General features: G+C 42.3%; 1 protein-coding gene across 1 annotated transcript; it reads left to right on the forward strand.

Annotated features, from left to right (window-relative positions):
• Nucleotides 1-2944: 2944 nt before the first annotated feature.
• elapor2a (endosome-lysosome associated apoptosis and autophagy regulator family member 2a) lies at nt 2945-16226 on the forward strand. Its single transcript, XM_031867218.1, has 22 exons — nt 2945-3242; nt 4763-4883; nt 6353-6542; nt 6621-6768; nt 7540-7629; nt 9020-9125; nt 9229-9381; nt 10419-10507; nt 10592-10772; nt 10880-11008; nt 12015-12105; nt 12230-12332; nt 12423-12560; nt 13241-13504; nt 13604-13777; nt 13892-14078; nt 14302-14398; nt 14489-14590; nt 14701-14827; nt 15215-15393; nt 15841-16009; nt 16107-16226. Exons 1-22 carry the CDS (start codon nt 3147-3149, stop codon nt 16173-16175), a joined length of 3003 nt encoding a protein of 1000 aa, XP_031723078.1. The 5' UTR covers nt 2945-3146; the 3' UTR covers nt 16176-16226.
• Nucleotides 16227-16234: the final 8 nt, after the last annotated feature.

Consider the following 16234-nt stretch of genomic DNA (forward strand, 5'->3'; position numbering starts at 1 on the left):
CACAGCCTTCTTACCTTAGACTGTCTGATAATAATTGATGGTCTGGGAATTTGAGGATATTTCAGCTCCATCTCCGGACTAAACTCCACCTCCTCGTCATCCTCTGAGCTCTGGGAGAGGCGATGGCAGGCCGGAGGAGACTCAAAGCATGGGCCGTCATCTGCGTCCTGCAGGTGGCAGATAGAGTTTGAGTTGGTACCATTTACTTTTATGGTTGTGGTGGAGTGGTCGGAGATACAGCTGACAGTCCTCTGAGGCTGTCTGTGCTGCTGCTCTTGTGGGCTGCATGGTAGGGCTTCTGGTTGGGATATAACTGGATCTGCTGCCGGAAGTCCACTGTTATTCCTGCTTCGTCTGGAGTAGTTTGACTCTTGAGCAGGTGCTGGATCAGTGTTAACATCAGATGGATTATCAAAACAGTGGCCCAGAGAGGAACAGGGTAGTCCATGCATGCTGTGGGATTCAGAAATGACTAAAGCAAACAGTAAAATAAAAGCTAATCGCACTGACATCAGGTGGACCTGGGGTTTTCCAGTGTGTGGGGCAACATTAGGCAATTAATCTGGAGTAGCATCTTGTATACAATAATCAGTAAGGTATTTACATAGTTTCCTTAAAGTGGGATGAGGTAAATGCACTTCATAAGAACGTGTCAACCATTTTCCACACTTTTAAAGCTACGTATGAAATAAAAACATCTCTTTATCCAGGGAAGACATTCCCTTTGATCCATGCCAACAAGTATCCTCAATAGCTGTCCTCCATTTTAGTATGTCTTCTTGTTATGTCATAGCAGCATAAATTGTCCACTTGTCCAACAGCAGCAACTGTATCAGTGTCATCAGTTTATCCCAGAATTAAACTTATAATTCCAGACTGTGTCGGCCATCTCAGTAGGCCGATCTCTCATCACATCTTCTCTTTCTCTCACAGAAAATAGATTCCCAGCCAGGTTGCTTCTTGGTGGCTTCAACCACTCTTTACAGGCAAGGGTCACTCTCAGTCCTCAGCCCTTCATAGGCCCTTGTCTGCTTTCCTGACAACCGATGTGCGTGTGAGAGTCTCAGGGTGTGTGAGTTGCAGTGTGTCAGAGCTGGGTGTCTAGTTACTTGACCAGGTAGTCCCTGGTCTGTTGTGAGTTTGGGGGCAGGGGTTGGGCCACAGGGACTCTTGTTACCACCTGACCCAGGGTCAGTTGCTAATACACTTGCCCTACACTTCATTACTATTAATTAATGAACTCATCTGATCACAGAGCAGTGGCTTAGAGTGTAAAGATTATTAGAGTGAGGCCGATGGTTGAATATCAGAGTTCAAGTTACATGCAAACACCGTAAGCGATAGGCCTCAGATGAGAAAGAGAAAGGAGGGGAGCGAGAGAAAAACTCAGCTGCCCTTGGGTGACGGACTAAATATACTTAAATATTCATATATGACATAAAGCAGACTTGCATCAATAGTTTATCCAGGGTCTACTGCTGAATATATATTTTTCATACGACAATATCAAACGCAGCATTTTGACAAAAATGCAGAGCATGTGATTGGTTGTTAGGTTACTGTATGTGTGAAGTTTTGGATTGGTTCCCTTTATTTTGATTCGTTATTGAACAAGTACAGCAAAAACTCTTTTGATGCAGGCTAAAATGTTTGAAAATCCAATTGTATGCCAATACGATACAGCTAAGAGTCTAAGTGGTAGCAGGTGGATTGTGAAAAAACTCTAATCTCCATTGCAAACATCCAATCCGTGATCTAGGGGTTAAAAGTCTACCATTAAACTTGCCCAGGATGACCAATATATAGTACAACATGTCTTGGCCATAAAGTGTATTGGGGCGACACACTCGTAAAAGCCCCACATTTCAACAGAAATAAAAGGGTTGAATCTATACTTACAGAAACATTAAAAACCACATACAACTGTACTGAAAGATGAATTGCACATGTACTTTTGGCCCAATTGATACATTGGGTGGCAAGTTCAAATGATTCAGCTCCAGTTGGGTGAGATGACTGAGATTTAAGCAAAATACTAATGGCGCCCAGAAATAGGCCAATATACAAAACAGCAGAATTTACTGCCAAGTTTCTTACAAGAAAATCAATGTCTGAAAAGGCTATTTCTGCGATGTGTGTCAAAACGGCACCCCATCATCTTTAAAGAATCCTGCTTGTTGACGTATCAACAAAGGGAAGTCACGTGGACAGCTTCCGGTCGTCCCAGAATCAGCACCTTGGGCAGCGGTTGTCCAAATCATTCACTTCGCGCTCTAAAATACAAACTGAATGCTTTCATTGTAGGCAGAAAAATAACACCGCAGTTTATGTGATCCATGTTGCAGTAATGATGAAGAGTCGCAGAGCTTGGCTTCCCTCTGGTGGTCAGTGCTGTGGACTGCAAAGGTTGGGATTTAGGAACAATACACTGGATCTAACCGAGGCTGTTTTCAACATAAGGACGAAATGTAGCTTTGTCCTTTCAAAATGTCTATTTTCACAGCAGCATCAGCCCAAATAAATCTGCAGTCCCAACAAAGAGTGTTAACTTGCCTATTTTTATTGGCATCTAACCTAAAAACACATATGCTGAGCTTAAAAATGTGTTGCACATTTCTATATTCTTCTCTCACATCTACAAGATAACAAAATATATTTTTTCCTGAGCGACGTCATAGGAGCGTCAGAGCCGGATGGATGAAGGCGCGCGCACACACACATACAGAAAAATAAGAGATGTATTACTACTTAGCCTTCAAAATAAAGCGAGAAAATGGTAAATCTTAAGAAAATTAGTCAATTGACACGAGTGTAGGCTTCATGAAAACAAAATTGTATTACAACTAAAGGAAAAAACAGGCCCAAAAATTGAACTGGTGACTGACGATTCCTTCACACATGCGTTGCAAGTTTTACTTTGAAAACCTTTACCGGAAGTACTATTTTATTCTGCTCAGCTTGATCATGATGAGGATGCCCTGGGGTACGCACAATGTGAGGATAATCGCAGGTGGTAAGGTTACAATCTGCCGACGAGAGAAGACAGGAGCAGGTGTCGACTAGTAACTGGTTCAGGTTTATGATCGGCTTCACTTATCCATCCCGGATCGTGGTTGTTGTTGTTTTCTGCCCCTTGATGATCCACAATGCGGTCCTCGGCTTGGTTCGTCGCCAATTCCGCTCTCATCCTCTGCACGCTCCGGTTGATTGACGGGACCAAAGAACATCGACTGTGTAGCGAGGTGAGAGATGCCACAGTCGATCAATAAGGCTTCATCCGGTTTAAATGTTAGCGCTCACTAACGGGGATGGCAATGAGAAAAACGCACAGTTTGGGCTGCTATGGCTTCACACGCTGCACACGCTGACAGTGAGTTGGTAATCCACATCAAATACGATTAGAAATTGATGACACGTTTCCGGGTCGATTTATGGTATACTATTTAAATTAATCATGCTTTGCAGCAGGTGGGAGGACGAATGCACCTTTAATCATTGCTGTCTTTGTCAAGAGAACAAGTTTGAACAACGCGAATCTCTGCTGACGTCTGGTGTGTGTTGAACTTCACCACTCGAGTGCTGTTCAGGCTGTTATCAGTTTCCTGCATGGACTGGCCCTTCCTTCCCTCTGGTCTGGCTCAGCTCAACACCTCCAAAGTCCAGGCTGCCAGCTCAGTCTCAAAGCAGACAGTCAGTCCCAAGATAGAGGAGCGACATTCCTTTTAATTTATTGGCTCAATCTCTCTTTTCACACTGGCTGAGAGATTGCTGCAGCTCTCCAGTGAAGTGCTATATGGTGCTAAATTTTCTGGGATAGCAAAGCATGACATCAGAGCTGATATCTTGGTTTCAATCTCATGAAATGCATTCAGGAGTAGAGACTCTCATGCTGAATTATGGTGTGAGATGAGTATTAAAGTTTGCCATATCAATGTTCGACCACAGCTCTTGTAGGAGTCACAAGAGATCGTTTTAATGAGTTTAATGAGTACGACCATATTCTTAACGTTTCTCGTGTCTCAAATCTCGAATCACTGCAGCTGTAATTCTGCCTCTTTTCTCATTATCGTCTGTGTGTCTGAACTCTACGTCCAGACCCACAGACACCAATGAAAATCATTCCGCACACAACAGCCTGCATGTGCTGCGGTGTCAAAATCTGGTTTGGCTCAAGGAGCAACATTATGTAAACTGTCAGAAATTAGGCCGCCCTCCTCTGTAGAAGGAAATATAGACAGAGGCTCTGTGGAGGCGAGAACATCAAGTTAATGGTTTTTGCTCCAGACGATAGATTCAAACTATAACATGTGTTCATCAAATGTCTAAATGGTCATCCAGAAAATGTCAAAAAAAAAGCTGCTAGTAAAACACCTCTGCCTGCTGCCACCTCCCCCTTGTTCCCATCACTGTGGAGATGGTATGTTATGTATCCAGGGGAGAAGAGCGGTTATGGCTTGAGAGATAACGCAGCGTAACAGGCGGTCATGTTTTTAAAGCCCAGAGCAGCTGGTTACGGAAGTTAAATTCAGTGCTGGTTGCTAATGCAGTAGCACCAGCTATTTAGTCTGCTCTGATGCATTCTCACCCAGAATGAGATGACTCAGAGCTCTGATGTGAGTGGAGGCCTTTTGTGGTGTTTACTGACCTGCCTTCTGGCCTACATTTGCTAATTGTTTGGGTCCAAGACTGTCGTGGTGCCTGATTTCTAATGCAGATGGTGTGTGTGTGTGTGTGTGTGTGTGTGTGTGTGTGTAATTGGCAGATGAACTACTACTATGAGTACACAGAATGTGACAGCACAGGATCTCGGTGGAGAGTGGCCATCCCACAGAGCCCCGGGGCTTGCACTGGACTACCAGAGCCAGTACGCGGCACAGAGTGCAGTAAGTATGTGTGTGTGAGAAAGTGGATATGTATATCTCACCTTCTTATCGGTAGCCTGGAATTTCTAACACTACAACCTGACTGACCCGGTTTGTAGATTCTATAGCCAACAACGGAGCAAAGCCACAGGCCAATACTCTGAGATTAAACCACTGTCATATAATTGCTCTTTGCTCAATCATTGATGGGGCCATGTAGGCGCTCACAATAATTGTATGGGTCTAATAGGAGGTGCAGTAACCATGAAAAAATCTGTCCAAATAGAGAGTCTTAGTTATAAATGAATATAATAAAAAGGCAGTAGGTTAGCAGAGTTTGTGCTTTGAATGGACAAACCTCTTCATAGGCCGTATAAATAATCACTACAGATCAGTGCTCATGTTTTGCCATGGAAACAGGTCTGCTAAGTAAAAGGTGAGTCACAGAGAGCGTTAAATATTTATTTTAGTTGAGAGGAGGGTGCTCAAAGACATCTCAATTGTGGTGAAATATGTCTTATCATGATGGAGCCAGGAAGGCAGATTTTAATTGTGTAAAAGCACGGTCATTTCCTACAATCAATCTTTTGTTAGACCTCCCTAGAACAGGTTTGCCCTGCGCTGTGACATCACTCACTTCACTAATGGCTCAGTTGAAATCATCATTCTGTGTTTTAGATAACTGAAAAATAACTCGCAGAATAGGGTGCATGTTGATGGACAGCTAGTGTTTCTCATGATAGGCTTGCCCTGAGGATTGTTCCTTCTGCATTGCTTGTCGCCATTTGCGTCTTTATCTTGGATACCTCACCTTTTGTTATTCTGACATTTTCTGTTTCCTTCTTCCTGTTCAAATTCGTGCACATTTCACTAGAAGAACACCAGAAACTAGTTTCCTCATAGCAATTGGACAAAATATCTTGCATTAGATATGATGACGCTTTGCACCGTAATGCGTTGCAAGAGGCCAAGTAAATATAGTTAATTGTCACCAATTAATTATGTGACCATGAAAATGAGTGCCACAGCAAACTATCCTAAATCAAATCACACCTACAAGCACATCCTGCTGCACACATGAACATACATCTGCTTTCGTGTGCTACACACATTGCGTACCCACGCATATTTTGCATTGGTTGTTTTTTAAGCATAGCGGGGCATCACAATGGCATTTGACCAGCTCAGGTATGAGGAAAAGCTGACACTGTGAAACATTGGCAGTTGCAGAAGACATGAAGGCTGCTGGGTGAGCAAAAAGCACTGAGACAGACACAGTGTGTAACAGGATATGTAAGGATTAAGTTCCCTGATCACTGGGGCTGCATTCTACTGAATGCGGCAGTGATCTGCGTGGCCGTTTCTCTGTCATCTTCAGTCTGTGCGATTCTATATTGCGTTGATGATTTATTTTTTTTTGCTGCAGATTTCAAATGACTTCTCTTCTCTTCTTTCCACCCCTCTGTACCTTGCCTTTCTGTGTTCTCCAGCCTTCTCATGCTTAGCCGGGGAGTTCCTCGAGATGTCGGCTCAGGAATGTACCCCGTGTGCAGCAGGAAGCTACTCCCTCGGCAGCGGCATCCGCTTCGACCAATGGGATTCCATGCCTGCTGGATTCAGTAGCCTGGCAACCTCACTGGAGTACAATCCCCACAGAGACGACAGGCTCACCTGCAACAGGTGTGCGATTAGGACGCGAGAAAAACTAAAATTCGGACCGCGAGCGTAAAATCAATTACAAACGTTTTTTCCTTGCAGTTCTACCTGGGTGCCTCAAGGAAACTACCTGGAGTCTAACAGGGATGAATGCACGGTCTCTCTCATCTATGCTGTTCATCTGAAGAAACAGGGCTCTGTCAGCTTTGAGTACCAGTATCTAGACAACAACTTGCTGTTTGAGTTCTTTGTGAGTTTTAAATAGTTTTATCTTTTTACTTTTGTCTATTGAGATATCTGTTTATGTGGATGCTGTTTGTGTGTTTGTGTTTACACATACTTCAGTATTTCTTTAGTTAAATCTCAAGCAATTCATTCATCATAAATGTCCCAAAATGTAATGGGCATAGTACTAATGTTAATGAGAATAAAATACTGTATCTAAGTAGAAATAGCACCAGATCATCATCATGCTAATTAGATGCATGAATCGGACAGCATACTATACTATACTGTTAGTAGGCCTTTCTTGTGACAGGCACACGGACACATCATAGCAGGAAAAGCAATAATAATAATATTGGCTGAATTTCATTTAGGTGTCCCAGTTCCAAGGCCCTGCATTGTGCATGCTGGCTCACCGGCATGGTTTACTGCTTAAATGGAACAGAGCCATAACTAACATCAATTGTTGCACCTGTGCTTTTGTCTGCAATGGCAAGTCAAATGATGAGTCCCTTATTCAGTGTGTATTCGAAGGCAGGTGTGCTGGAAAGATTACGATTTTGTGATCTGTAGTAAATTGAGGACATTTCTTATTTATTCTCCATTATGAAAGACGGGTGTTTTATTGTTCAGTAAACGACACACAATGCTGCCAATAGACAAAAAGTCACATCAGCACTTCTTTTTTTACTGTGTCAGTGCATGAGTGTATATAATGAATATTGAAGTCATAAAACACTACACTGCCATACAAGAGACCAGAGTTTCAGCTGATGGATTATTTGTGTGTGTTTAGATCCAGAATGACCAATGTCAGGAGATGGATCAGTCTGCTGATACGAAGTGGCTCAAGCTCACTAATCATGGTGAATGGGCAACCCATAAGGTAAGTGTTGCATGCCGTAAGATGAACAATAACAATGGAGGACACATCTTTGGCAGCTGGCCGCGATCTACCAAAATAAATGTGTTAAACTCAGGCGGAGCAGCAACAAATGGGTGGATATGAGCAGCAAGCCTGCTAGTACACAGAAAAAGACTGGCGTCACTTATTGATTTCTCCAGTATTTTTCCCATCACACAGTAAAATGAGTCTCTATCTGTGCTGTTCTTGCACTGTGGGTATGTGTTATGGCAGCATCGTTTTGTGTCAGTTTAATTGAAATGCTTTATACAACAATTAAATTACGTTCTCTGTTGAAGTTGATTGCACCAATGATGTACATGGAATTAATACATAAAAACTATATCAAGTAGAAAATATGAACTCAGTTGGGTAACATTGTTCTCTTATGCCTTAAAGCACTTTGCATGCATGAAGTTGTTGTTGAATGAACTACTGACTGTTTTCAGATTTTATTTCCAGAATATTTATGGTGCAGCTTTTTGCTTTTGTTCCATTTAAATTACATGATCATATGCAGTGATGGCCCAGCTCTAGCATTTGGGCCGATCTTACAAATTTGTAACATTTAGTTATTGCAGCTGCCAGTTTAATATAATTTGTTTCAATGTTTAAAACAAAATAATTGGAATTAAATATATTTTTTAAAAGTCTGAAAACCGTGCGGTAAGGTGCTACATCTGCATCGTGTGTTGAAATGTGGAAGTTTGTCTCGAATGCATTTTTGGGAAGCAGAACGCACAGAGATCATTCTAAATGTTTTGTTTATGTTTAATAGTGTTTCGGTTGTATGATTTTTTTATTGTTTTCTTTTATTTGTTTTCAGTCCAGTCAATGGCTTAAATTTTGGAGACATTTTCTTTGTAACCCAAACCAATCAGAAACTGTTCATGAATCATTTATGGGCTGAGAGCATCAATAGCAATTGCCATCCATTCAAAGATGCACTTTATGGTTCCCTCTATAGATCAGCCTGAGCTAAATATCTTGTAAATAAGCTTAGTAATAGTGTTTGATTCAAATTCAGACCAGATCTCTTTTTAGTTTACAGGGTATGATTTAAATTTTGTTTCATATTTATTGTCATTATTATCTATAAGATATGTGTTTTGGTACATTTTGTAAAAAAAAAAAAATAACATGAAATCTTAACTAAAGAGGTCAAAATGAAGCACCAAATATGGTTTACATTTTGTGCTACCTTGTCATTCGCAAGTGCCTTCATCATTTCACGTGTTGATTGTATCTGTTATTTTAAGATGGCATATCTTGATAATTGGCGCTACATAAAGCAACGCCTGACTTTAATGTGCTCTCTTATCTGCCGCACTGGCACAGCCTGACTGATAAGACGTGAACACATGTATTCTAGGTGAACCTGAAGTCTGGCACCAACATCCTGTACTGGAGAACCGGTGGGGTCCTGATGAGGGCCAAAGGGGTGAAGCCTGTTCTGCTGAAAAATGTTCAAATAGAAGGTCAGTAAGAAATTCCCATCTCTCATTCCAACTTCTCAAATCAATGCACTTATTAAACAATGATTTCCCTTTTCATTCTCATTCTTTCATTTCCTTGTACCAGGAGTGGCCTACACATCAGAGTGTTTCCCATGTAAGCCGGGGACGTTCAGCCGAGTCCCAGGATCCACTGCATGCGACCCCTGTCCTCGGGACACCTACGCTGGCCACGGTGCCAGCTCCTGCACCCCCTGTAACACTACCACTCACTATGCAGGTAGGAACGCACACAAGAAGATGTGCACATACCGACAGTATGTTTAATCTTTGAAACAACACAGTGTAACTGCAGTGCAGTATTCAGTGTAGCCTTATTGTTATCAGCGCGGCTCACAGAGGCACATCACATGAGTGAGGAGGACTTGTGTTATCACAAGGGAGTCGTGGATTTTGGCTCAGGTTGTAGTGGGTATGCTCTTGTATTTTTCAGAAAGCTTCTGTATTACTTACGTTTTACAATTTTTGTTTTCTAATATGCTATTTCTAAGGTTAGAAGTAATATGCTCCCTTGTCTATTTGAGTATTTTCTCAACAAGGATTTACTAGAATACATTTGCACATGTAAGGCAGTCACCTTACTAGACCCTGCTGAGAGGCAGGCCAGCTATTCCAAATCAACAGTCGGTAGTAAATTAGTTATAATGGCAGAAATATGGCTTACTGACCCGATATTTTTGATATTCTAACGTGGTCTAAATAAATGAAATGAAAAGACTGCTCTTTTCTCTTTCTTTAATTTGCTGTGATATAAAGTATCTTCACGTCCTCAGATGATTCAGTGAATGTGTCTCCTGTTAAGTAAAGTTACTGAGAAGTGATTGTAAGAAGATTAGAGTATTCAGAACATATTACATATTTTAATTTAGTACACCTCTTTATGCATTTTGTATGACTTCTGTGCTTCACTGCTCTGTTTGAGTCTCCCGTCAAAGCGCTCTTCTTTAAGAGCACATTATTTTTTCTATTCTTTTATTCCTCATCTGCCTTCACATCTTGTATCACATCTTTTTCTATTTTCTTTACTGCATTTTAACTGAATGGTTCTCTATTTTATTTGAATTCCTGTGTTTTAGCGGTTTAGCTGCATGGCTTTTGTGTTTAATGCTCTGCAGTGTGTTTGAGAACTATTTGAGGTTATTATTACAGTGCTGCAGTATTTGCAGGGCTCTGTGTAAATTCTTTAAATGATAGCCACTTATTTCTTTGTTGCTCACGTAGTTTTATTTTGCCTTATCACCACTTTTCCTTTCCAAGCTGAGGGGTCTGCCGTGTGTAAGGACAGACCTTCATGTTCAAAGAAGGACTATTTCCAGATCCACACAGCATGTGACCATGAAGGCAAGGTGAGAGAAATATAATACAAAGAGAAATCCCATTCTGTAATCACAGTTTCTTGTCCATCACCCTACATCTTTGTGTAATTTCAGACGCAGGTCGTATATAAGTGGATTGAACCTAAAATCTGTCTGGAGGGTGTGACTGGAGCTGAGTCGTTGCCTCCAAGTGGAGAAAGGGAGCCCTGCCCTCCCTGCAACCCTGGTTTCTATAACAATGACACCGCCACCTGCTCACCATGCCCACCTGGGACCTATTCTGATGGGATTAAACGTACCGAGAACTCTCTTTACTTATATTTTATTCCTCCCTGCCATTTTCCTTATGTTACTTTTGTTTTTGCTGTATGTGGTTTCCAAATTGTGTTTTTCATCCCCCAGCATGTGATCGGTGTCCAGCAGGCACTGAGCCCTCTTTGGGTTACGAATACAAATGGTGGAATATTCTTCCTGCAAACATGAAGACCTCCTGTTTCAATGTTGGAAACTCCAAATGTGATGGTATGAATGGTGAGTATATTTGGCTCGATGTGTCCAGTCGTGATCTCTCTCTCTCTCTTTATTGGTCATTCTGTTTCTGAACGCCTCTCTTAAAGGAACATGTCATCATTGTAGGACATGCGCTTTCTTGCCAAAAGTAAGATAAGAAGATTGATGGTGCTCTCAAGTCTGTATGGTAAATATGAAGTTGAAGCCAAGAGATAGGTAACTCAGCTTAGCCAGAGGCAGTGACTATCTGGAGCCTCTACTGGTTGCCTCGTTGCTGTCACCAACCATATGGTGACAGCAACACTCCTGTTCTAAGCTTAGATAGCTGGCAGCTGACTGCGGCTTCACTTTTACTATACAGACATGAGAGTGATATGCTCTCATCTGATTCTCTGCAAGATGATAAATAAGCATTTTTCACACATTGTTGAACTATTCTTCTCTGGGCCCCAGTGTGCAGCAATTTGGAGGATATATTAGCAGAAATGGAATATAATATTCATAACTATTCACCTGAAACTAAGCATCCTTTTGTTTTCGTTGACATTGGATGAGCCCTTCATATCTACATACAGAGCTGGTCCTCTTCATGGTGTCAGCCGGTTGAACACCCATGTTTTAACAAACCAAACACTGGCTCTAGAGAGAGCCTTTCGCCTGTTTACATCACCTGAAGGTCACTGTAGTTCTCCAACACTCATGTGAAACTGCGGTAACGTGACACACAGAGTGGAACCTCAAGCCGGCGTTTGACTTCTGTTGCTCCTAAGGATGGCCTCTGAGCGAGGCGAACAGAGTCACCATGATTTCGCTTTCTGCTACAGCGGTCTTGGAGGGGGGGAGGGAGCGGAGGGGTATTCAGTTGGTTGCAATCTGCAACCACACAGCTAGATGCCACCAAATCGACACGCTGTCCCTTTAATGTGTAGTGACGAGAGTTAAAACAGTCAATGTTATCTAAATGTATATATATATACTGTATATATATATTAATCGTTGAGTAATGTCGATTTGTCCTGTCCTTTAGGCTGGGAGGTGGCAGGTGATCATATCCAGAGTGGAGCAGGGAGCTCGGATAATGATTACCTCATCCTCAACATCCATGTGCCTGGCTTCAAGTAAGTACAATCATGTTTTTTTTTTTTGTTTTTTTTCTTCAGTCTCCATCATTCTCGCCACTCAGCTGTCTGTTTTGTTTCGCTGTGACTGATTCCACTCGTCTCTGTTTTCATCTGCCACCAGGCTCCCTACGTCCATGTCAAGCCATTCAGGGACGGAGTTTGGTCGCATCACATTTGAATTTGAAACTGAGTGTGTTGCCGGCTGTGAGTTCTACTTCATGATGGTGAGAACGCTCCTGACAGATGTTTGCTGCTACATATACATTGTCATGTAGGTGGTGTGAATTAAGTGGAGTGAAAATGTTGTTCTTTAGGACGTAAACAGGAAGAGTACTACGGTGGTAGAGTCATGGGAGAGAACGAAAACAAGACAGACCTACACGCACGTCATGACACAGAATGCCTCGGTTTCCTACACATGGGCTTTTCAGAGGACAAACCAACCTTCAGATGTAAGTATGAGTAAAGTACTGGAAATATGTTTGTTTTGAATGTCTTTTATTGTTTTGTGTGTTTTGTATTCTTAGTTTCCTTGTTTCAATCAAAAAGCCCATAAGGCAGTTACTCAAATATGTGTCCCCTGAAATCCTTCCTTAAAAAAGATTAACAACCAGCAAGTTCACGTTTCATAATATCTTCCTCTGTGGAGGTCTGGCCACTGACCCAGGATTTGGCCACTTGGTCCTTCAAAAAGTCATGAAACCTGGTCTTGTGGTTAAACCTTCATATTAATTGTCTCATGTCCAGAAACAAGACTGCTCTGAAAAACTTACTGTCAGTTTTTTCATGGTCTCGTAAATCCACTTGGTACACCGAACACTCCCTATTGTTGGCTAAGAATGATACTATCTGCCATGGTGTTAGTGTTTCAACCGAACCACAAATCAAACAGACTTCTTTATCTTTGCGCCCACTTAGGTGAAGCTTGAATCATTAACTTGCTCTTTTAAAGCACCTGTTTAGCAGGAATGTGGGCATTTCAAGTTAGGACAGAACTTCGTCTTATATAAAGTACCAACACTGTATGTTGCGATCCATATGTGCTTTTTTTGTTAGAGTCTCTGGAAGAAAGTTTTAAAACTCCACAGCACCTATAAGCAGCATTGTTCTGTACCTCGTTTGTCTCTCTCAGGTACGCCGGTACGTCAACGACGTGGTGCGAATCTACTCCATCTCGGTGACTAACGCGGTCGATGGGGTGGCGTCTAGGTGCCGGGCTTGTGCCCTCAGCACCGAACCCTCAACCTCTACGTGTGTGCCGTGTCCACCTGGACACTACATTGACGCGCTCACCAGCCAGTGCACGGAGTGTCCCCGTAACACATACCTCGTCCCTCATGCCACACCGGGCCCGGACGCCTGCAAACCCTGTGGACCGGCTAGCAAGAGCGACAAGGTTTGTTTTTCTTTGTAATGGGCAAAGGAATCAAACCATTGGGAAACTTTTTTTTAAATGATTCATATAACAACCATATGCGGGTGTTTTTTTTTACAGGACCACAGTTTATGTTACAGTGACTGTCACTTCACCCACACTGAGAGCAATGTCACTCTGACTTATGACTTCAGCCTCCTTGGGTCTGGAGGATCACTGATGAACGGTCCAAGCTTCACCTCCAAAGGAACCAAGTACTTCCACCACTTCAAAATCAGCCTGTGTGGAGGAAAGGTGTGATGAGATGAAAACACACACACACACACATGCGGATTAAATGTAACCAAACGTTTGTGTGTATTAATGCAATGCCCTTGCTATTTGCTTTTTTAATTTTTTTTATTTAAGGGTCAGTTGGCAGTATGCACAGACAATGTAACAGACCTATCCGTCACCGACTCCCAGAGAGAGAAAGGCGAAGGAATCAATGCCGTCAAGACCTTCATCTGTCAGTCAACAATAATCCCAGCTACTGGACGAGGCTTCCACACAGCGCTCGCCTCACAGTCCATTAACCTGGCGGACACATTACTTGGTTAGTGGGCACAAGATGCACACAGTGATGGAGCTGCATTTGGTGTGTTTTATACCGCTGTTACTGCTCGAAAGGGTAAAGATGTAACGGCACGAAAAGGTTCGGTCTTGTTGGTCTTTTATCAAATAATATTACATTCATGTTACAGGAGAGAGAAAATCAAAGACGCATTAATTGTACATACACACATTAAACGATAATGTGTCTGTATATTATTAACCAGGAGTGACAGTTGATAGTACACTTGATGGAATAAGGGCGAGACCAGAGATGTACCACCAAACCACCAAGAAAGTCCCTGATGTTAACTTCTACTACAGGTACCTCTATTATTTCAATAAAAAAAATAAAAGTAAAATAAATGTTGCGTCTAAGGTTATGTCTTGCTTTTTGTGTTTCCCTTTGCTAAGGTCCCTGGATCCGACTTCATCTTGTGAGTCAGGTCGGAGCGCAGTGGTGACACTTCGTTGTAACGCAGAGAAGAGCACTAAAGGAGAGCTCAGCGTTCCCAGGTACTACATCTCTGTCTCTGTTTGCCTGATTCCCTGTCTAATACCACATGTAACTTTTATCTATGCTGTGATGTGGTGTCGAGGTGACAGCTTGTGTTTGCTTATTACAGTCAGTGCCCTGCAGGAACATGCGACGGCTGCACCTTTAATTTCTTATGGGAAAGCGCAGGAGCTTGTCCTACATGCACAGAGAGAGACTACCACCAGATAGAGGGAGCTTGCAAGGGAGGACACCAGGTGTGTGTGGACATATTTATTGCACAAGTATTGGGACGGATTTCTTTTGGTTCTTGAGTAAAACACAATGGATTTAAATGAAACAATGCTTTAAATTGAGGGTGTTTACGCCCACATCCCATTGACTGTGTAGAATTTAGAGCCTATTTTATAACCCCCCCAAAGTCAATATGGATGCAAACACCCTTAAAGCTGAAAGTCAGCACTTTAACAGTTTTTGTTTCACTTGAAATTTAGTGTGCAGGAGGAAAGCCACTCCATTTCAAGTCTCTTAAGTACTTACTAGTAAGACTGCACTTCATGTGAGGAAAATGAAAATTTGTATATACAATATTCAGTGTATGTTTTGGCTTATTTGCTGCTATATGTGTGTATGTTCTTCCTCAGGACCTGCTGTATGTGTGGACTGAACCAAAGCTGTGCATGGGAGGTCTGACCTTGCCGGAAAAGAAAACCTTGCCATGTGAGGGTATGGAGTTCTGGGTACGGCTCGGTGCAGGGCTGGGAGCCTTCACCGCAGTGCTGCTCGTCTCGCTCACCTGCTACTTCTGGAAGAAGAACAAAAGGTGTGATTCCCCTTTTCCTTCCTGACAGCTTTTTTGTTTCTCTCTACTTCCTTCTTTCTTTCTTTCCTTCCTTTTTTCTTTTCCTACTACTCTACTTCCTTCCTGTATTCCTTCCTAGCTTTCTCCTTCCTTATCTTTTATTCTTTTCCCCCTCCACTTTCTGCCTCCTTCCTTCCTGTCCCACTTATCTTCCTCTATCTAACTCCACACCACTTCCTCTTTTCCTCCTTCATGCCATACCATACTTTTTTTTTTTTTCCTCTCCTTGCTTTCCTACCAGCTTTCTTTCTTACTTCATCTCATCATCTCCTCCAAACCTCTGTTGTTTGATCCCATACCTTCTGCGATTGTTTCCTTGTCACATCACACATTTTGTCAATATTCATGACGACAACATTAGTTGTTTTTTTCCTACAGTATTGATTCTGTCATTTGTCTCTGTGCTAGGTTGGAGTACAAGTACTCCCGGTTGGTGATATCTGCCAATAAGGAGTGTGAGATGCCAGGAGCTGACAGCTGTGCCATGATGGAGGGTGAGAACGAGGGAGACATGGAGGATGAAATTGTGTACACAAAACCTTCTCTACTTGGCAAACTCAAAGCCATAGCATCCAAGGTGAGAGTCACACCATCGTTAGACTTGCAGTTAGAAAATCTCACTTTGATAAAAGTCTTTAGAAACTATAGAAATAATGTGTTTTTCATTTTTTTAGGGAAGCGGAGAGCACTATGAACATGTGCAGCTAAACTCCTCTCATTCGAAAGCGTTGGTATGGAGCTAGAGAGATGGTAAAGTGAGGGGGGAGATCGGACCCTCAAGAGACTTTCCACTCAACCCCCC

Source organism: Anarrhichthys ocellatus, unplaced genomic scaffold, assembly GCF_004355925.1.
Source record: "Anarrhichthys ocellatus isolate YVR2014 unplaced genomic scaffold, GSC_Weel_1.0 scaffold2, whole genome shotgun sequence".
NCBI classification, from domain to species: Eukaryota; Metazoa; Chordata; class Actinopteri; order Perciformes; family Anarhichadidae; genus Anarrhichthys; species Anarrhichthys ocellatus.

Coding starts and splice junctions, on each gene's coding strand:
- elapor2a (XM_031867218.1), top strand. CDS start 3,147: ATGCGGTCCTCGGCTTGGTTCGTCGCCAATTCCGCTCTCATCCTCTGC. Junction 11,009..12,014: donor CAAATGTGATGGTATGAATG/GTGAGTATATTT, acceptor CCTGTCCTTTAG/GCTGGGAGGTGGCAGGTGAT. Junction 12,106..12,229: donor ATCCATGTGCCTGGCTTCAA/GTAAGTACAATC, acceptor ATCTGCCACCAG/GCTCCCTACGTCCATGTCAA.